Below are 22,430 nucleotides of genomic sequence, written 5' to 3'. Positions count from 1 at the left end.
CGCTCCATTCCGTTCCCTCATATGTAAATCGGATTTCTATGGACCGACGGGGCATATGCCAAATCTGATGGCGAACCATAGTAAACTACCGTATGAGCTGTGATAGGTTTCATAAATTCGTCACCACATCGCGTATTACACAAAGCAGAAAATTATGGATGGTTTTACACAAACAAAACGTCGCCATGTAGTTTTTGTGGTTATCACATAATCATGGTTACGTAGCATTGTTACTTTGGAATCCATATTACGCGACTATTGCGCTAGTAGCATCTTTGGCTTAAAATGCAGTTGTTTTTTCAAGTTTTGTTTAGAATGACACGGCCGCGGATTGTTTTGGTAAATTCCTTTTCCAGAGGAATCATTTGGCCGTGATTCTCAAAATTGAAAAAAAGCATGTGTGATCGTAATTGATTCCATCACAATTTTAAAATTTCCCGTTAGGTACTTGTTCTTTCGGAGTTTCCTTTGTTATGAACTGAGACGATTTGACAACTCATACTAGCAGGTAGAAAGTGATACATATTTTTTGTTGGCAGAATCGTTAGCCGATGTGATATAAATAAATTAGTGAACATGGGAAACTGTCTCAAAGGAACAACTGCAGACGACATTTCGCTTTTAAGGGGATCGGAAACAAACAGGGATTCAACTTCGTCAGATCAGCTTGGTCCACCACCTCCGTACCAGGTGCGTAGCTGCGAAATAATTTGCACATTTGTGTATATGATTAATGGTAATGTGGTCTCCTTTCAGCCTGTGTCAAGTATAAACTGTTTTATTCTTATTGTTTCGTCCTTTTTCTTTCTTGGACATCGTTTTTAATGTCTCGTTTTCTTGTTTCTGGATTAGGTGTTTTGGTAGAAAAGTCTACAATAGCAGAAACCCGTCCATATATTTTTTAATTTGTACTTGCGAATTTATGACGACGTACGGTAATGCTCACTGGGGGTGCCAAACCGATTGGAGTTCATCCATGGTTTTGGCCACAGCATCTGCAAAATCTGTTAAAATTTTTCGGAATCTCATCTGATGAGGTGTAGTTAATAGATGCAGAATTTTCCACCGGCCTGGTCTGCCTCCGTAATCATGACAAGATGAAAAAGTGTGAGAATAAACTGTTGCAAAATTTTAAAATTGTTTCCGATTTCTTGGTTTGTACAGTTAAGGATAGACCTGCTTTCAGTTACATGTTTTGCTAAGTGACACAAAAAGATTTTATCGCGTAAGTTTGTTACTTCTGATAGGTTGCACTATTTATAACAAAATTTTACCACAATGGATAAATGTTGTGAAACATACAAAAAGCTGTAACAGTCTGATTTGTCGGTTGTCATGTCACTTTCAAAGTAGAAACTAATTCATTTATCCACATTTTTTTATGTAGAATGCGTGTACAATAAACTACTTTACAATGTATATTGGAACATAGATCTTCAACATAGAGCATAGACACTAGTAAGTTTTATGTGTATGGGGCACAGTTCCTGTTCGGTCATTATTCCAGCTCTCTTTGTTATGTACATAGATTAAAATAGACCATAGGATAGTCATAGGTTGGATTCTGTGTTAAGCTGATAGAGAAACCATATTTATATGTACTATTTAACCATTAACAAAGTAACTGCATTAGTTAATTAAAATTGAGTATGACTTTCAGAGTACTTTAAAATATACTGATTACATGATAGTGCTATGACTGCTGACACAAACAATGTTTTCCTCATGCCAGTCAGACTATCTGGATTGCATCTACCAGTATCAAAGGATACGCTGTCTCTTCAACTTTAGCCTAATATGAAGTCTATCTTGACACACATTTTGGGCTGGATTACTTGGTTTTGAAAGTCAGAAAGTCCCACTCAGGTGTCTAAATGTTGAAGTGTTAAGCCCTATTTCTCCAACATTTTTTTCCTTACATTATCAAGTATTTATGGAAAAATTCTGAATAACAGTGTTGTTCAGTACCCACATTAAACTTTAACCTGCTCTTCTCTATCATGCCAAGCACTCTCCTGTTACTAGTTGCAAGAACTGGTGTCTGCTTGGGAAAGCACTACCATTTTCAAACAAAGCTTTCTTGTCAATGACAGTGTGTTGTGTTTTGATTTTGAGAAATTATTTTACATTAACATAGTAGGGCCTACTGCAATATGTGGTCTCTCCAGTGCATAAGAAATAGTGAGACTTTCAGGCAGTACTGGTAAGAGATGATAAACCCTATATTTATAATTGCTTTGAGAAAATTATGAGCTTGCAGTTAACGAAAACTACATTACAGGTTGAATGCCATGGAAAACTTGGAGGGAATAAGGTACACATTGACGTTTCACATTTGTAGAGAATTGCTGGATGATTTCTTGCCACCCTATTTTTCTCAGAGACCTTAATATACATCCTGTAATGTTACTTCACTATCACTCACTCACTTGTTTCCTGTCTTTTAGTAGTGTCCTTTTCAATCTTAGGAAGCAAGATGTTACACTGGTAAAAACACTGGCATATCATTCTGGAGAAATGGCATTCAATTCCCTGTCTATCCATCTAGTTCTAGCTATTTCATGATTCCCTTAAGTTGCTTATGGAAAGTGTGTGGATGGTTCCTTTGTAAAGGACATGTTTGCATCATGTTCCTTTCCTTAGTCAGCAGAGCTTTCACTCATCTCTAATTATCTTGTTATTGATGGACTGTTGAACCATTGTCTTCCTTTTTTGTTTCACCTGCCTCGAGATGACTGAAAGTGGCGAGATTGGACTGATCAATGGTTGGGAATTTGTACACGCGCTGATAACCACGTAGTTGAGTGCCCCACAAACCAAGCATCATCATCATCCTTTTTTGTATATTCATCCTCATGAGCTTTCTGTTCTGATGATCTATAAAAATTGCCAGCCAAGTTTAAGGGAAAAAAAAGAGTGGTTTCTAATCTTATTTATTACTTAGTGCGGAATGTATTGTTCACAGTATTTACAACTATATCAATGTACGATCCCTGCCTGGATTATTTCTTTACTCTATGTAAAACTCAAGTGTTTGACATTATCTGACTTATGTTTGTAATGTGGTTTGGTATATCACTTCCTTCCGGAAGTGCCTTTAGTACAAAAACTACTTTAGCTGTCAGTCTTTTCTTGTTTGCTGTAGGATACTCAGATTATTTCTTATTTTTCTTTTCTATACTGCTATTCAAACAGTTTGTACTTGCTGAGACTGCTGTCTGAGTCACTTGGTGGTGTCAGCCTACTTTTTTTTGTTGAGGAAATGCTGAAGGTTGTATAGTTCTTCAACGGTGTTGCTACTGCTGTTGCTATCACAGGTAGTTCAGTATTGGACCACCCAAAAACTTGGATAATTTTCTGTCTGGTGTAGAATGCCTTATGAAGTTGGGATGTTTGGCACATGTTAGGAAGTAATTGTTTCTTGTTGTTGTTGTTGTTGTTATTGCCTTCAGTCCAGAGAGTGTTTTGATGCAGCTGTCCATGCTACTCTATCCTGTGCAAGCCTCTTCATCTCTAAGTAACTGCTGCAACCTACATCTATCTGACCCTGCCTGCTGTATTCATCCCTTGGTCTCACTCTACAATTTTTACCCCCCCACACTTCCCTCCGATACTAAATTGCTGATACTTTGATGTCTCAGAATGTGTCCTATAACTAATCCCTTATTTTAATCAAATTGTGCCACAGATTTCTAAGATCAGAAATTTCAAAGAGGGTCATATCATTTACAGTACTTATAAGCTGTGCATATTTGACGCACTATTGCACTGGCACATGAGAAACTAATAAAGCACCTGTTCATTTATTTGTTTTTATTCATCTAAGGATCATCTCACTATGATACAGGATTGCCGTGGTCATACATTGACAATTTTGTACACAACTCATTATACACATATGAGAAAGGTGGCATGCGTTAAACTCTACGTACATGATTTCATCTCTGTTCAGTCAAAATATAGACTGTGAATGGATGAAAACAGTGAAAATTTAGAAGTGTCATCTTATCAGTCAATGAAATTTTGTTTATGTACTCACTCTAAGACAGCACTTTAAAATAAATCTGTGTATAATGAATAAACAGTGATGTACTGCTATAACCTGCTTACGCTCACCAGGGAGTTGTATGATAATTTGATGTTCTTTGATAGATGCTTACAATTGTGAAAGCATAAAAATCTTGGCTGTAGAATTGGAACAAGTTTCACTGAACCTTGCAATGACCTTTAAGGCATTATGTCAGACAAAAAGAGTGGCTCTGCTTTAAAAGCAGACTTAAAAGGCCAGTAGAGAAATGTGATAACCATTTGGCCAGCCAGTACTGTCACTAATGGTGTATTAGACGAAATGTAAAGTAAAATGTCCTGTAGTAAAATACTGCCAGTGAAATTTACATTAAGAGTAATGTAAATATAACAGGAGTCAGTGAGTTACATGGGTAACATGTAGCTTTATTTCACTGAGAAAATGTGTTATATTTAAAATAAATGGCATCTTTTACATAAAAGTGAGGTATGATTGATGGAGCATTCAAGTAATGTCAGTGAATCATCTCGCTAGCAGAACAAATGAGGCAAGTAATGTCAGTGAATCATCTCGCTAGCAGAACAAATGAGGAAAACGTGCAAGTGATGCCAACAAAGAGAACAGTAAAGTGAAAAGACAAGATGAAGAAAATAATACCATTTCCAGGAGACAATATATTTAACACAAATGTGGCAGAGGAAGGTTTCCAATGAATATCATATATTTTTATGCTACCACTTTCTCCAACACCTGGTTTCATTTTTATTTTATTATATATCCAGTCACAGACAACAAACATTTATCAACTAGTTCATTAATTTCAGTCTGTTGATGGCCAAAAAGTAAGCATACAAAGGTAGCTGAATAGATGAAGTATACTACACACATCATGTCATTACATATATAGATGGTACAGTCATGATAATTAGCCATACATGCTTAATCATAAAGTTACAATTTTGAGTACTGTGAACAACATTGCAACTTAAAAGTTGAAAGTGTCAGCATCTACATTACAATAGTGTTCATGGTACTCAAAATTGTAATGTTATGATGAAGCTTGTGTGAGTATGACTGCACCATCAATACTGGGTGGTCAGAAGAGAGTGTACTGGTGTTGCAGGATAGAAATAGTTGTTAAGGAAAAAATGTGATACATTGCACTGCAATTAGTGTCACTTGTTCTTATAGCATAGATGATAGTGCACGAGACAGCCCATGTCCAATTTTTGTGTTGCTCTGTTGTTAGGTTTTAGGAAACAAAACAAAGATTGTGACTGGTGACACCTTCTGTGGTGGGCTGCTTGAAATTGAGCACACACTGGTCTGATTGGCTAACTTCAATGCTAATTAACTTGGGAAAGGTGCAACACATAGAATTTTTACTCAAAAATTATTGCTCAGCACAGCCTACTGTGCAATGCGCTTACAAGCGTTTCTGGCCACCCTGTATATGTAATGACACGATACTTGTAGTCTATTGCATCTACTCAGCTTCATCTATATGCTTATTTTTAGGTCATTGACCGAAATTAATAACCTGATTGATAAACATTTGTGCTCTGTGACAGATTTTGTAATGAAATAAATATTCCCTGAAGTACTGCAATATCTTATTGTGACTGTGTAGCATTTTGTGATTTCATTTTTCACATTTTTTGTGATCTATATTTCAATATAGATTCTGAAGGAGAGTCAGGAGCTGCTTAAGATCCAGTGTTTCAGTTTGACTATTTCCCATGCCATATGACTAGTTTTTGTGCATTGTAAACATGAAACTATTATTCATAGGAAAAACAAATATATGTAGTAAGTTACTCATCACTTTTCTTCCCTCTGGGGAAGAGGGAGAAATGTGAAGTACTCAGGTAATAGTTCCAGCCCTGTTACAAGGGAGCATGTTACGTACACAAGCAGAGAAGTCAAAGAACACAAATCAAAAGTAGACAAATGAAATATTGAGATATTAGTAAAACAAGTTTGATGAGAAAACAGTTTTGTTGTCTGGCAGCTATCAGAACAGAAAAGGCAAATCAAGCAGGCTGCTTTAACACAGAGGAGGATGCAGTAGGAAAAAGAAACTAAGAAATGAATGAATGAATGAATGAACAATGAAAAGTAATGGGAGAAAGATAATCTAGAAGTAAAATAAAAGAAATGAAATAAAGAAGGGACAAAAGCAAAGATTAGACAGTGATGGAAGAAAACTGTGCAATATAAGTTAAGGTCTGTCAAGAATTAAGTACAAGCTGGAGAACTCAGTTCCCACTTCATGATTCAGCAAGTGGAACTCTGAAAATATTATGACATGTGTAGATGCCAAATTTCCAGGCACATTACATTTATACTGGATATTTTTCTTTCATAAATAACAGCATAAATTGAAGAACTTGTAGAAAGCACCTCCAAGAAACACCGCATTGCATTCATTCAATTGAAACTTATTTGAGTAGCAGTCAGTCCTATGGTCAATTGCAGCAATATTCATGAACCTGGTTGGTTATTATGTATCATGGAGTTCCCACTTCTTCCATACTTACATATACTGTTGAAAGCACAATAAAGTTTTATACAATATGCTTGCCAAATTGAAAAAGAGCTCTTTGAAACATTAATTCAGAGAAGCTTCTTAAGAAGAATGGCTTAGGACAAAAATGTAAAATGTATACACAGTAAACAAGACATCCAGTTCCCCAATATATTCACCATCTTCAGAATGGGGAATAATCACTACAGTTGCACCACAGAGATCAATTCTGGCTCCACACTTGTTGTTATTATAAATAAATGACCTGCTGTCATATAGCCAAAAAGCAGCAATAGTTAATTTTGCTGATGAAACAAGTAATGCAATCAAGCTTAATGGAAAAACTTCATTACTTCAAAATGTAAATAAAATCTTCTTGAAAGTTAATGGCTTGTTTTCAACCCTCATGCATGAATCTTATTGAAGTCTTTCACTATGATGTGGAATGAGTGTTTTGCAGTTACAGTGCATTTTCTCACTGAAAAAAATGGCAGCATGCTGACCACTTCCATTATTGTCTTGAGCTACGTAACTAATATGTAGCTATGTCAAATATATCTCCTTCCCCCCCTCCCTCTCCATGCTATTAACAGTCCATATTGGTATGCTTGGTGAAATATTGCAGGATATGTGGCTTTTGAACCATTTGTTTCAAACCTTTTAATGGATGAATTTGTTGCACACTGTGGCACAGATAAATTCTGTAAGAATCTGTTTTGTTTTGTGTTCATGTCCTTGACCAGTTTACATTAATTAGTCCCATTCCTAAGCAGCAAGCTAGTAACTCAAGCAGCACTTAAATGAGTATACAGTTTACATGTGTACATCATGTGTCTTTTTACTTCTGCGGCTGTATTGCATTTTCCGTTGATCTCTGTTTCTAATTACTCTTCTCTTCTTTTTTTCAACCCACTTTCTTTTTTGTGGGAAAATTGAGTAATGTTAACCAGTGTGGTGAATAGCACTACTCCAGTTTCTTGACCTGCTTTGTGACCCTGAAAAGTTCCCCAAACAACAAGGGAGCAGAACTAATAATGATACGAACATAATGCTAATAGAAATGTGCCCATAGATCTGAATCAGACAGTGAGTATGGGATATACACTGAGGTGGCAAAGTCATCGGATAGTGGTATGCACGTACGCAGATGGTAGTAGTATAGCATACACAAGGTATAAAAGGTTAGTGCATTGGCAGAGCTGTCATATGTACTCAAGTCATTCATGTGGAAACGTTTCCAACAGGATTATGGCACAAAATGGGAATTAACAGACTTTGAATCCAGAATGGTAGTTGGAGCTAGGCGTGTGGGATATTTCATTTCGGAAATCATTAGGGAATTCAATATTCTGAGATCCACATTGTCAAGAGTGTGCCAAGAGTACCAAATTTCAGGCATTACCTCTCACCACTGGCAGCGCATTGTCCGACAGTCTTCACTTAATGACAGAGAGCACCGGTATTTGTGCAGAGTTGTCAGAGCTAATGAACAAGCACCACTGCATGAAATAACCACAGAAATCAATGTGGGACATATGGTGAATGTATCCATTCGGACAGCCATGAAATTTGACATTGTTTGGCTGCAGCAGAAGATGAGCAGTGCAAGTGCCTTTGCTAACAGTATGACATTACTTGTAGCACTCTTCCTGAGCTAATGATTCTAGGTTATTGGAAAACTGTGGCCTGGTATGATGCATCCTAATTTCAGGTGGTCAGCGTTGATAGTAGGATTAGTGTGTGGTGCAGAGTTCGTATAGCCATGGACCCAAGTTGTCAACAAGGCACTGTGCAATCTGGTAGTGGCTCGTGTGGCCTGTGTTTACATGGAATGGACTGAGTCCTCTGGTCCAGCTGAACCAATCATTGGCTGGAAATGCTTATGTCCAGCTACTTGGAGACCATTTGCAGCCATTCAAAGTCTTCATGTTCCCAAACAACAATGAATTTTTTATGGATGACAGTGCACCATGTCACCAGATTGCAATTGTTCTTTATTGGTTTGAAGAACATTCTGGACAGTTCGAGCTAATGATTTGTCACTCAGACTGCCCGACTTGAATTCCATCAAACATTTATGGGACATAATCAAGTGGTCAGTTCATACACAACATCCTGCACTGGCAACACTTTCGCAATTACGGATGGCTATAGAGGCAGCATGGCTTACTATTTCTGCTGGTGACTTTTGACGACTTGATGGGTACATGTCATGTCGAGTTGCTGCACTATTCTGGGCAAAATGTGGTCTGACATGATGTTAGGAGGTATCCAATGATTTTTGTCACCTCAGTGTAAGAAGAAACAGTGGTGGAAAGTGAACATTAAGAACAAAAGAGGATTGTAAAAAGGAATAAGAAAAATTGTTAAAAATAGCGAGCAAAAATATGACAAAACCAGTAGCTTAGCATGGGAAACAAAATGTTTGAAGGGATTTGTTACTGAATGGTAAGTGCATTTAGAATTAAGAAAATGAAGACCAGAAATATATAAACTCTGAGGCTTGATGTCCAAGAGGCCTTTGGCATTCCAAACTCATTTAACAGATTTAAGTATTTAGCATTTGAAAGCCTACATGTTATTTCATTTATTCTCATTTGGACATGAATACTTCTTTCACAGAGGATGAAACCCCCCTCCCCAAATATTATCCCAGAGGACATAAGTAAATGGAAATATGCAAGATGTTAACAGTATATCATCTGTGTCCCCATTGTTGACAATTTTTCTTATGGCACTAGTAATTTAATCTATTTTGATTAGCAGATCCACTGTTTATGATTTTTCCTTTTTTCATTGGTATGAGCTGAAAAATGTATACTGTTTACATTGTCTTGTTTGTATAATGTGTTACTGGTATGCTTCATGAAGATTGGCATGACAACAGGTACAGTGCATATGTCTGAATAGGATCTTACTGTATTTATTGCAAGTGATTGTAGGCCTCATTGACTACCCGTAACTGTAGAACTGCTATTCAGCACAAAGTTATGTGCAGCTGAATACATATTTGCTGGGCATTGTATTAAATCCGTTTTAAAACCACAGTCCTCAATTCTCAAATTTTGTGTTCCGTTTACATTCCTTGTCCATCTTACACAGTCTGTTGAGATGTATTAGGGATAAATTTATTTTTGTGCCACAAATTTACATAATCTGCATGGCTGTTTGTAATCTGTGCTGTTACAGCTGTTAACCTTTTCATAGTGTTGTGGTGTAATGACATGCATGACATTTAGTTATTCTTTCACATCATGTTGAACACCCCCCTCCAACCTCTCACCTTGTATGTGCAATCTTTTGGATCCATTATTTCAAATTTGTGTCTATGAAACCATTTTTTATTATTATTGTCATTGTCTTCTTACAGTAACTTTGTATTTCATACATTCTCACTTTTTTTACATTGCTGATTCAGTGTTATATTTTACCTGTGTGTTCTGTTCATCTAGCCACGAGTCCAGTTTTATTTTTTATTTGCCAGTTTTATTTTTTATTTGTGTAAGTGTTTAGTTGATACTGACAACTTTCTGTCCTCGCTGAATATCATTTCATTTACCTTCCTTTTGGTGTGCCTTTAATTTGCAACAAGATCCATTATGAAAATAACTGTTAAATTAGGTTGTCAGAGTTCCATTCATTGGGAACAAAAGAACAACTGCAGCAACAGCAGTTACTTACTTCAGTCGACAGTGTAAATAAGTCAAAACACTTTCTAAGCTAATAGGTTGCACTGTTCTCCTGCCTGTAAATAATAAATGTGCTACATTTATTGTATAGGATTTCTTGTAGTGATTATTTAGCTACGTAATTAAATATGGGTTGGATATCCTGGAAATATGTTACAGTATGTATAGTGAAGTTCTTTTCGGTCTGTAGTAATTATATTGTATCTGTCCCCCTCCCCCCTTCCAATAAAAGTGTTAGCAGCTTTGACCAATAACATTGGTTTATTAGCAGATTCTGTCTTTACAGTGACCCAAACTTCAATAGACAATTGTGTAGAGAGAGTTGTCTATGATGTTAAATTTCCCTTCCAATACATTCTGAATAGGTGTGACATGCATAAAAATTTTTGAAACAACATATTCATTTGCTGTTTCTGAGGAATTACACATTTGCAAAGATAGAACACAATATGAAGAACTGTTAAAATTTTGCAGTGAAACAATATCAATAGTTCTGACGTAACCTGTGTTAGATTGTCTGTCTGAACTACTGATGTGTTATTTATCCTAACACTATAATTTGTTGTAACTTCTGTATCAGCAATTTTGGTTATTAGTGAAAACCGTGAGTGTTCATCCTCTTCTGCGTCTGCGTTTCATGAGGAGTGTAACTAGTTGTTTCATACTTTATTGGGATGTGTTCCACTATGAACATGAAGAAGAATACTTTATATAGCAATTTGAATACAAAATGTAAAGAATAAGTATTTCATTCCATATTCTTCAGCTAAACAGATATTATATTTAACAATGAAACTGTTAGGTTCTACTTAAGTTATTTATTCATAACCTGTGCCATATATCGGTGACTAGAAGATCACAAAAAAGCTGCATGCTGCAAACTGCATATCTTTTTTTGTATAAGGTGGGATGTGAACATCTTTCTGTTTGGATAAGTTGTGATTTCAGTATTTACTTCCTGCTTTTCACATTGTTGTTCTTGTTGCTCCTTGGGAAACAGACTTCTAGTAACAGTCATTTTTATTTAAAGTACATCTTTTTCATATGATTTTAGTTGTGTAATTAATGTTTGGAGCTTTTTTATGCTCCAACATGTCCATCATGTTTTTTATAAAATCAAAGAAAAAAAAGTTCGATTATTTAATACCTTGGAGGTAGTATATAACTGAACTTGAAGACATGAAGAATTCACAAAGTAATTGACTCATGTAGCTGTGAACTGACGTCCAGGAAGATGCAGCTAAATAATCTCAATGTGGATTTGATTTCTCAGCTAATGTGCCTGTAGTTTGTGACAATAATATTATTTCTGTTGCATACAAATGCTTTTGTGTTACTGTGCATATTAATTTAAGGTAAATTTATATTTTATTTCCTTACTAAAATGTACAAAACTATTTTTATATAGCAAGAGCCTACTCCTGTATATTACCCATCTCCAAATGTAAGTAGGCCAGTGACCCAACTTACGGAAGAGGAGCAGGTCAAAATTGCTAAAAGAATTGGATTAATTCAACATTTACCTACTGGAACATACGATGGTTGTAAAAAGAACAGAGAGTAAGTTGTAGTTTTAGTCACAAACTGTTACAGTTTAAGATTTTTATTAGTAACAACTTCATTAATAAATCATTATTAACAATAGCTTATTGAGCACTGATGATTCGGTTATTATGCAAACCAAAAATGTGGTTGGTTAGTTATTAGTTAGGTATTGCTGTATGTTCCATGGATCATTTTGCACGATAGAGTGTAATGATATCACAAATTAATTTGCACATACAGTTTCATTCTGAAAATTTATAAGTTTATTTATTCATTTGTTATTTCAAAGGGATAAAAGAGATGTGTGTTAGCAATTCCAACCCACCACCTTTTACGCATTACAGTAACAGAAATTCTTCTATGGAATTGGAGTTGTTGTCAAGGAGAAATTTTCTCAGTTTGTTTTCAAATTTTACTTTGCTGTCCGTCAAACATTTTGTATCACTGGGTAAGTGAAAAAATTTATTTTTGCAGCATTATACACACCTTTTTGTACTAAAGACAACATTAATGTTGAGTAATGAATATCATTTTTCCTTATGGTATTGTAATTAAGTGCATCATTGTTCCTTTTGAACTGTAGTGGATTATTTACAACAAACTTCATGCGGGAATAAATATATTGTGAAGCAGTATTCAGAATGCCCAACTCCTTAAACGTGTGTACAAGATCATAATGGGTGAGCACCACATATTATTGTTACAGCACATTTTTGTGCAGTGAAGACATTCCTTCTCAAAGATGAGTTACCTCAAAACATTATTCCATATGACTATATTGAAAAATATGCAATATACGTCAAATTACTGATTTCTCTCTCCCAAGATCTGCAACGATTCTAAGAGCAAATGTGGCTGAACTAAGTTGTTTTAGACATTCCAAAATGTGTTTTCCATTCAAATTCTCATTAATATGGGCCCCTATTTGTTGTAGAATTGTTGTATTCATTAGAAACACACACACACACACACACTGAGAATACAATGAGAATGTGTAACAATATTTAATAGCTGATAACATTGCTTCCTTGCCAGTTTCTGTACAATGAAGACTACATTTTGAATGAGAAATGTAGCTTTGGAACAGCACTGTGTAGAAAAGGTTATGTATATTCTGTATTGAGCAGGCAGATGGTAGTCTTCAGATTTCAAGTTATGGTGTGTCATTACAAAACAGTTTACAGTGACCATGAAACCAAAGGGCAAAACCTCAACATGGCTGTTGCTTCATTACAGAAGCCATAATATATTCTACTGTGACATGTCTGTGTTACTCTGGACTTACGCGAAAAAAGTATATGTGCTCGGCAAGCTTCTGAAGTCTGCCCAAAACCACATCGGCAAATGTTTTTCCTGGTATACTCAGAAATGAGATTCCACGGTGACAGTTGCAATCGTCGCGATCACCTTTACCTTTGTATAAAGTAACAATGTTGGCATCGTGCATGTCTTGCGGCATGGTACCCTCAGCCCAACATTTCAGTAAGAGGTTGAAAAGCAGCAGAAAATGGCTTAAGTTTTACAATTTCTGTGCAGATGTTGTCTTTGCCAGGGCTCTTCCTATATTTGAGCTGTGTAATTGTTCTTTGAAGCTCCTCCATAGTAGGCATGAAATTCAAGTCATGGTAAGGTGTCATCTGAGGAATTTCATCCATTGCGTTTGGACTAATGTTGATGGGATGTGAGTAGAGGCTGGAGTAATGTTCTACCCAAAGGTGCAATCGACAATTTTGATCTGTAATGACTTTTTCATCTATTTCCTTGAGTTGTACACTCTTCTTTGAATGCCCGAGCACACACCACCAATGTTGCCAGCATTGAAACACTCATGTATACCAGTGCAAAGTTGCTCCCAATAGGAGTTGACATAGTTATGGACAGTGCATTGAACAGCTGCCTTTGCTTTGCTTAGTTCCCTGCATGTAGAATTGCATGGGTTTTTATGCCAGATGACAGTGGCCTGATGCTTAGCTTCACGGAGAGGTTTCAGGACATCTGTGTTCTCGATGAACCAATCCTGGGATTTTGCTTCCAGATTACCAATCACATTTCCAGCCATAACGGTAAGAAGTGATTTTATCTTCTGGCAGTCTTCAGAAATAGGAGCGTCTGGGTCCCAGAGATACACCTCTTTTCATGCCTTGTCACTAAATACCTCTACTGCAGCAGTGTTTCTTGTTAGGCAAAGATTAATTTTTGTTTTGCAAGGTGTCCTGGCAGAGTGAAACATTTTAGTCACGAAGTGCACTTTTGTTGCTACTAGTGCATGATCCTTGTCACAGTCTGCACTAAGGAAAGAATGTGTATGAAGAAAGTAATACAGATCTTTCGTTTTAGTTAGAACAGGATCTAATTGGTGCCAATGTTTTGAGTGGAAGTGCATCCAGGAAACCTTGTGGTCCAGTTTGCCTTTAAAGTGTGTATTGGCGACACACAACTGATATTTTGAACAGAATTCAAGCAACCGTAGACTATTTTCATTAATCGTACCCACTCTGTGTTTGCCTAAGCAGTCAGGCCCAGTGGCAAAATCACTACCAATACTAGTGTTGAAATCGCCAAGGATGCATAGACGGTCCCCGGAGTGCACTCCTTGTACATCACTGAGTTGTTCATAAAACTGATCCTTGGCTTCTGCAGCTGAGTTACGTGTTGGTGCATATACAGATATCAGTGCCAGTGGTCCACTATTTGTTGTGAAATGCAGTGAGAATGTGTTCTGCGATCCCAATCGGGTTTTTGGTACAACACAGCAAGTCATTGCAGACAGGAAAAGCGATTCCGTGCTGTATGGGGCTAGCAACATCTTTGCCCTTCCAGAAGAAAGTGTAGTTTTTTCCCATATTGAGCATTCTTCTGTTAGCCTGGTTTCCTGAAGTGCTGAGTCTGACTAGCTCTAAGTCAATAGCAGCCATTTTGCGTAGCTCTTGCGAGCTTCCACAGGTGTCCAGGAAGCCTTGCAGCATAGTGCGGATGTTCCATGTACTAATGCGAAATGAAATATCTTCACTTTTTATTTTATTTTTTATTTTTTTACTTTTGTAGTAGCGGTGCCGAATATTATGATGAAAACTTCTAGCAGTGCTAATGTTCCATACGCCCAGTGGAACAATTGACACCAGGCCGGGCCAGTCCCTAACCGACTGCAGGCTGCTCAGCGTGAAGCATGCAGTTACTGGCCAGTAGACCCACGATGGCTCCTCCCATTGTCAATAGCGACCTGTGGCGGCTGCTCCTACACCCATTAGAGCGAGTTTATGACTGATAACTGCTGCTATCCGTGTTCTTCTCACTTGGATGGAGTGTCCTCTCCATGGATGCTACTGTGCCTGGGACACAGATTTTAGGTGACAGTGAGCTTGCCCACTACTCGTGCCACCCTCTCACCCTAGATGACTCATTCCACAGGAGCAAAAATACGCGACGTGCAGAGTCAGGTTAGCTGAAGGCGATTGCCGCTCATATCTGGTTGGACCGTACTCATGCACCCAGAAATGATTCATATGACTTTGATTTCCCAGTGCAAAACTGTCTTTCTGAGAGTAACAGAGTCATTGTATTCTGGTGGGCTACCATGGAAATTGTTTGGATCAAAATGTAGTAAGGTGTGTCAGGGTAAAGAATCTTGTATGTGCAGGGTTAATGGAGGTGGGGTTCAGAGTTGTATTACAGTCAAGGAAAATGGAGAAAATTGGTTTAAGAAGTAGTGATGGGCAAATGGCCGAAAAGAAAGTGAGATGTATTATGTACATCTACATACATACTTTGCAAGCAACTGTACGGTGTGTGATGTAGGGCACTTTGTGCCGGTATTAGTCATTTTGTTTGAAGATGCCATTATGGCCTTATCACTTTAGGACATGGTGTAAAAAAGATCTGAGGATGGTCATTACGGACTGAAACCAGTCATCGTCTAAACAATTCATATTGTGATCAAAGACTGGAATAAAAAAATTTCCTTTCCTGTTCCACTCGCAAATAGAGTGAGGGGAAAAACGACCATCCATATGCCTTGGTATGAATCCTAATTTCCCTTGCATTATGTTCATTGTCCTTATGCGAAATGAACATTGGCTGCAGTAGGGTCATTCTACATTCAGCTTCAAATGCCAGTTCTCTAAAGTTTCTCAGAGCACAAACTTTTTATATTCCAGACATCTGTAGCTGTTGAAGGGCATGTTAGGAAGAAATCCACTAACAGCTGGTAGAATTGTTATTTATTAAAACACCGTCCGGTTTTGCCGCCTAAAGCTGCATCATCAAGTGCAAAAACATAAAAAGATTACAGACACAAACATTGGTCCTAGTTAAAATTTACTATTCAGTGAATGTCGTCAATACAATGATGACTGAAAGGCGACGAAGATGTGCTCATTCATTTAGGACAAAATGCTGTTTGTAGGTGCAGCTTACGGTTATGGAGCCATGTTTTAAAATTTTCCTGCATCAGTGATGGCAGGGTAACCTGGTGTTGAAGAAATTACAACCAGTCCACACAAACAACAAAGAGAGACGCTAGTAAAAGCACCCTGCACAAACGACAGAGAGAGACTCAAGAGTGTGTCTTTTTGTTGTTCGTGTGGGCCGCTTTTAGTTTGCCCAACACCAGGTTGTCCTGCCATCACACTGTGGCGGGCCAATTTTGAAACATGGCTCTGTAACCACAAGTTTCACCTAACAGTATTTTGTCCTAAATGAATGGAGCACATCTTCTCTTTATTATTTTCTGCTCAGCATAGTATTTACAATATTCACTGAAAAGTAAATTTTGGCGAGGTGTGATGGATACGCCTTTGATCTTTCAACTGTGTTGCACTTGATGATGCAGCTTTAGGTTGCAAAACCGGCTGTGTTTTAATAAACATTAGTTTTATCACCTGTAAGCATAATTCTTCCTAACATCATGTTTCTCGATAGTGTTCCTCGAAAAGAACGTAGCCTTCACTCAGGTATTCCCATTTGAGTTCCCGAAGCATTTCTGTAATACTTGAGCATTGATTGAACCTACTGCTAACAAATCCAGCAACCTGTCTCTGAATTGTTTCAGTGTCTTCCTTTAATCTGACCTGGTGGGATCCCAAGCACCTGAGCAGTACTCAAGAATGGGTTGCACTAGTGTTCGGTATGTGGTTGCCTTTACAGATGAATCCTGAAATTCTCCCAATAAAGTGAAGTCAGCAATTTGCCTTCCTCACTACAGTCCTTACATGCTCATTCTATTTCATAATGCTGTGCAGTGTTACACCAGATATTTAATCAACATGACTGTGTCCAATATCACACTACTAATGCTGTACTCAAACAGTACAGACATTGTTTTTCCTATTCATCCGCATTAACTAAAGTTTTTCTATCCTTGGAACCAGTGCCATTCATCACACCAACTAGAAATTTTATGTAAGTCATCTTGTATCCTCCTACGGTCACTCAACTATGACACCTTCTCATACTCCACAGAATCAATAGCAAACAGCTGCAGATTACTCCTCACTATGGCCATCAGATCATTGATGTATATAGGAAATAATAGCAGTCCAATCACATTTCCCTGGGGCACTCCTGTTGATACCCTTGTCTCTGATGAGCACTCGCAGTTGAGGACAACATGCTGTGTCCCATTACTTAGAGGCTTCCTTTGAGCCACATGCATATCTGGAGAAACCTAACCCATATGCTCATACCTTTGTTAAGTCGCATTGGGGCACCGGTTCAAACACTTTTTGAGATCTAGGAATATGGAATCTGCCTTTTGTCCTTCATTCATTGTTCACACGATATCATACGAGAAAAGGGCAAGCTGAGTTTTGCATGAGTGGTTCTTTCTAAAACAGTGCTGATTTGTGAACAGAAGCTTTTCTGTTCCGAGGAACTTTATTATATTCAAACTGAGAATATATTCAAGAAAAGCAAACTGACCTCAAGGATATCAATCTGTAATTTTTCAGGTCACTTCTTTTATCCTTCTTATATACAGAGGTTACCTGCACTTTTTTCCAGCCACTTGGGACTTTGTGCTAGGCAAGAGATTCATGATATATGTGAGCTAAGTAAGGGACCAATGCCATAAAGTACTCTTTGTAAAACTGCATTGGGATTCCATCCAGACCTGGTGACTTACTTGTTGTCAACTCTTTTAGTTGCTTTTCTTGTACTAGAGATGTCTATTACTATGTCTTCCATATGGGAGTCTGCAATGGTCAAATGATAGTATGTTTGTATGATCCGTTGTATGGTACTTTCCTAGACTGCTTGATTGATTTATTAACCTTAGTAACCATGGTCGCCAAGATATCATGGTAGCTGGTCCCTGTTTCTATACTGACACCACTGATAATGTCAGGCCTGTTTGTTGTTACATTTCTAAATATTTCCATTGTGTGTGGGCTGTCGAACTAGCTGCTGAAGATGGTTTTTGGAAAACATGTTCAAAAGCACTTCACAAGACTGCCTGTCCATACTTCAATGAATCTATAGATGTCCCAGTCCATTCTCAGTTGGTTAAACTTGTCTGCAATTAATATTGCATTGTCCATGCTACTGATCATAGTTTTTCTTTGACTGTCTGTAAAACTTTCATGGCATCATCGGGTAACTTTTATGGCGGAACTGAGTGGCTGATAAAAACATCCAACAATTAACTTATTTCACGTAGACCAATTGTACATTATACACATCCAGATAACTTCAAAGTCACACTCAAAATCGACCTCACAAGAGACCATAGTTTTGTTGACTGCAATGGACACTCCCCCCTCCTGTGGCATCTAATCTGTCTTTCCGATATATGTTCCATGACTTGCAAAATATTTTGGAGCTTTCCACTTCAGGTTTCAGCCACCTCTCGGTCCTGAGAATAATTTGAGTGAGACAAATTTCCTAGAGGGCAGTAAATTTGAGAACCTTATTACAAATACTTTAAAGATTTACTGATAAAATTTTGACTTTCTGAATGTGGTCTGATTTCACTATCTGAGTGTCAACTAGCGAGAGCTGCTTCTTTTGTGTAGTGCACCCCTGACCTATCAAGAGGAGTCTTACAACTCTCCACCCGATAATGCAGGTCCAGAAATCTGCAGCCAAGACCATCACAGAGTCAATAAATCGTTTGGTTGAGACCCTTCACTCGGCTGTAAACCATGGGACCCCAATTAATTCTGGGAACAAGGCTGCGAATTGCGAGCTCTGCTTGCATCCCTTGCATGAGGCCAGCGGACTTTATCATTTCCACTAGCCACCCATATGAACTGAGGATGACGCCGGAACCCAAGCGAAAGGCATCATTGGTGTTGATGTGAGCCACAACATGCCGACAGCTGCACTCGGCACACTTGATAGCCGCATGCGAGGCTTCCTCCACATCTTGGATGAGGCCTACCAGAAGACTTACAGATTGCACCGTGACAAGAACAGTGACACAACTCAGAAATGCAATACTTGAGAAAAATTGATTATATATCCATATTACTGTTGTGTAAAATATGGAATTAACTATCAAAAATTCTTACTTGAAATCAAAAGGAAAGCTTACGCAATTTCACTGTGAGTTTTATAGAATTCTTTAAGTTGATTTTTCTCAGGTTTTGGGTTTTGTCACTGTTCTTGCCGCCATGCGATATATAAGGGGCATTCAAAAAGAAACAAGCTGGAGGCATAATTACAGAAACCAGTACCTGTATGTTAGAAGTATTGACCCTGGCTGTTAAGACACTTGTTCCACTGTGACACAAGACAGTGAATGGCTGTCTCATAAAATTACTGGGACTGCGATGTTAACCAGTTCCACACGTACAGCTGGACATTGTCGTCTGAGGTGAATTGTTTGCCCCTCAGAGCCCTTTTAAGGGGACCAAAAATGGTGTAATCACAGGGAGAGAGAAACGGACTGCATGGAGGGTGGCCAAGAACCTTTCATTTGAATGTCTGCAGGAGTGCTGTGACTGTGTTGGCTGTATGAGGCTTTGTATTGTTTTGGAGCAGAATGACCCCATATGTGAGATTGCCTGGTCGTTTTGATTTGATCACTTGGCGAAGGGTGGTCAAGGTTTGTGAGTAATGTTGGGTATTCACTGTTGTCCCATGCTGCAGGAAGTGAATCAGAAGGGGGTCATTTTGGTCAAAGAAGAATGTTAGCATAGTGGCAAACGATTCACCTTGGACGACGACGTCCAGCTGTAAGTGCGGAACTGGTTCACATTGCAGCCTCGGGAATTTTATGAGACAGCCATTCACTGCCTTGTGTCACAGTGAGACGAGTGTCTCAACAGCCAGGGTCAATACCTCTGATATACAGGTACTGGTTTCTGTAATTATGCTTCCAGCTCGTTTCTTTTTGAACGCCCCGTATAATAAACCAGAGTTGTGTTATGTGAAAATGGGCATAAATTTGAGGCCATAAGTATATGAGGAACGAATTGCTGACCAAAACAAAGAAAAGATAACATTGATGGGAAGATAAATATAGCAAAGAACAGGTAGAAAAGAAAAGAAATAAAATAGTCTTTAGGAAACAAGGTGGGTTGGAGAAATGCCGGTCATCTAAGAGTAATAAGAGAAGCAAAGAATGCTTATATACTATGAAAAGAAATAAATCATGTCTAGGGAGGAGAAAAGTGCCAGAGAAGCAAAATATAAGGAAAAAGATAATACTTAATGAGATTATGGAAAATTAAAATGAAAGAACTACAGGTAACCAAGCGGGCCAATGGAAACAAAGCTTTCAGTGCATAGGAGACAGTGTGAGCAAAAGCAAAAGAAAATACTCTGACTTAAAATAAGGAGTCATTGCAAAAAATACTGCAAGCCAGTTTTGAAACAAGGAAAGAATAAAATCTGGTGCTCCCTCCCCAGATGTGACTTTAGTTTGCTTATTTCGGTGAACATGGTGCACAGAACTCCTAAAACTCTGTAGAGCTTAAATGTTGTTGCAAGAAACACAACAGAAATTAGTGAACCTGGTGCACAGAACTCTTAAAACTCTGTAGAGCTTAAATATTGTTGCAAGAAACACAACAGAAATTAGTCCAAAAATTTAGGAACCATTGACTTAGGCTAAAGTATTCTACTGTTAAATGATGCTACTGCAGTAAAAAAATCTGTGTTTGATTAGACTTTGTAAATGCATCTTTCTACTACATGAAACCATTCTGACAGAAAGAAAAGCTTTCTGTTTGTTATATCTACTTGTAAAATTTGTTGAGTCTATTTACATTACATTGAGTGCAATGCCTGTTGCGACAATTAGAAGGGGGGGGGGGGGGGGGGGCGGGCGGTTGGGATATACTAGACGTGGTGTACACCTGAATAGGAGAGGGAAAGATAGGTTGGGTTAGCTTCTTGCCAATAATATACATGGAGCCACCACCAAACAAAGCAAAATCCCAGTGGTTGTAAGTGTCAGGGAGGTGCCCTTTTTAGGTTTGATTCTGGATTCAGACAGCCAGTTTTGAAAGACATCAGAATAACACAAGAGCCCCACATAATGCTTAAGAAGGCAAAGAAAAGTAAGGTTAACTTATTTCATCAAAATATTAGAGCATTGAGTAATAAGATAGAAGAGTTTCTTTTCTGTTTGGAAAATTTAGAGAGCTCTAACCACAGGGTTAGACAAGTTACATATAAAAGATTACACTTACTCATGTAGAATTAAAGCAATAAAATGAGGAGTTGTTACATATATTAATACAGAACACAAGTTCAAAAACATGGAGGCACATAGATTTTGTAGTGATCAGCACGTAGAAGTCTTGTCTTGTGAATTAATGCAGGAAAATAGTTCAATTTTAATTGTAACGGTATATAGATCCCCATTGGGAAATTTGGAACTGTTTATGAGTAATCTGGATTCCTTACTGTGCTATCTGTCAGACAGCATAACGCAATAAGTAGTCTGTGGGGATTTCAGTATAGTTTTTTTTCTAAAGGATTCTGATGGGAAAAATGATTTCCAAACCTTATTTGGATCCTACAATTTGATCTCATTAATTAACTTCCCAACATGGGTGGATGAAGATAGTAGAACCGTGATTGACAATGCTTTCTTTGGTGAAGCTAAAAGAAAAAAAAAACCATATCCAGTAAAAAATGCTCTCTTAAATCATGATGCACAGTTAGTTAGAATGAAATTTAACCTATTATATGATAAATTTATACAGTTATTTGGAAATAGCTATCTGCATAAGCTAATCCTAAATGACATTGAACAGGCATTTGGAAAACCATGGATCACTAGAGGCACTGAAGTATATTTTAAAAGGAAAAAGGAATTGCTTATGTTGGCAAGAACAAATAGAGATACTGTAATAGTTGTACATACAAAAAAATACTCAAAATTACTTAGAAGATTATTAAAAAATCAAAGAACATACACAATATGCTAGAAATCAGTAATTCTGACAACAGACTTAAGGCTGTATGGAATGTAAGGAAACAAGATACATGAAAACCAACCACGGAGTAAGATAACATCATTTTAAACTAAATGGAAGGCTATAAATGATGTGTCACAAGTAGCAAATTCATTTAATAATCGTTTCATAATATAGCAGGAAGTATAGGTGCAAACAGTTCAAGAGAGAAATCGTAGCAGTATGTTAAAAAAAAGTAACTCCATAAAATTCAGTCTTAAAAGTGTATCACCAACATC

General features: G+C 37.6%; 1 protein-coding gene across 1 annotated transcript in view; it reads left to right on the top strand.

Moving 5' to 3' along the window:
* Positions 1 to 282: 282 nt before the first annotated feature.
* The window catches only part of LOC126471538 (RING finger protein 11), a 35,174-nt gene continuing 13,026 nt past the window's right edge, over positions 283 to 22,430 (top strand). The window contains exons 1-3 of the mRNA XM_050099763.1: positions 283 to 444; positions 540 to 690; positions 11,652 to 11,803. Coding sequence (XP_049955720.1) covers positions 577 to 690; positions 11,652 to 11,803 — 266 coding nt within the window. The 5' untranslated portion in view covers positions 283 to 444; positions 540 to 576. The remainder of the gene's footprint in view (positions 445 to 539; positions 691 to 11,651; positions 11,804 to 22,430) is intronic.

The sequence above is a fragment of the Schistocerca serialis genome, chromosome 3, assembly GCF_023864345.2.
Source record: "Schistocerca serialis cubense isolate TAMUIC-IGC-003099 chromosome 3, iqSchSeri2.2, whole genome shotgun sequence".
In the NCBI taxonomy this organism is placed as follows: domain Eukaryota; kingdom Metazoa; phylum Arthropoda; class Insecta; order Orthoptera; family Acrididae; genus Schistocerca; species Schistocerca serialis.
The sequence above is the reverse complement of the archived record's forward strand: the minus strand, read 5'-3'. Positions and strand labels throughout refer to the sequence as shown.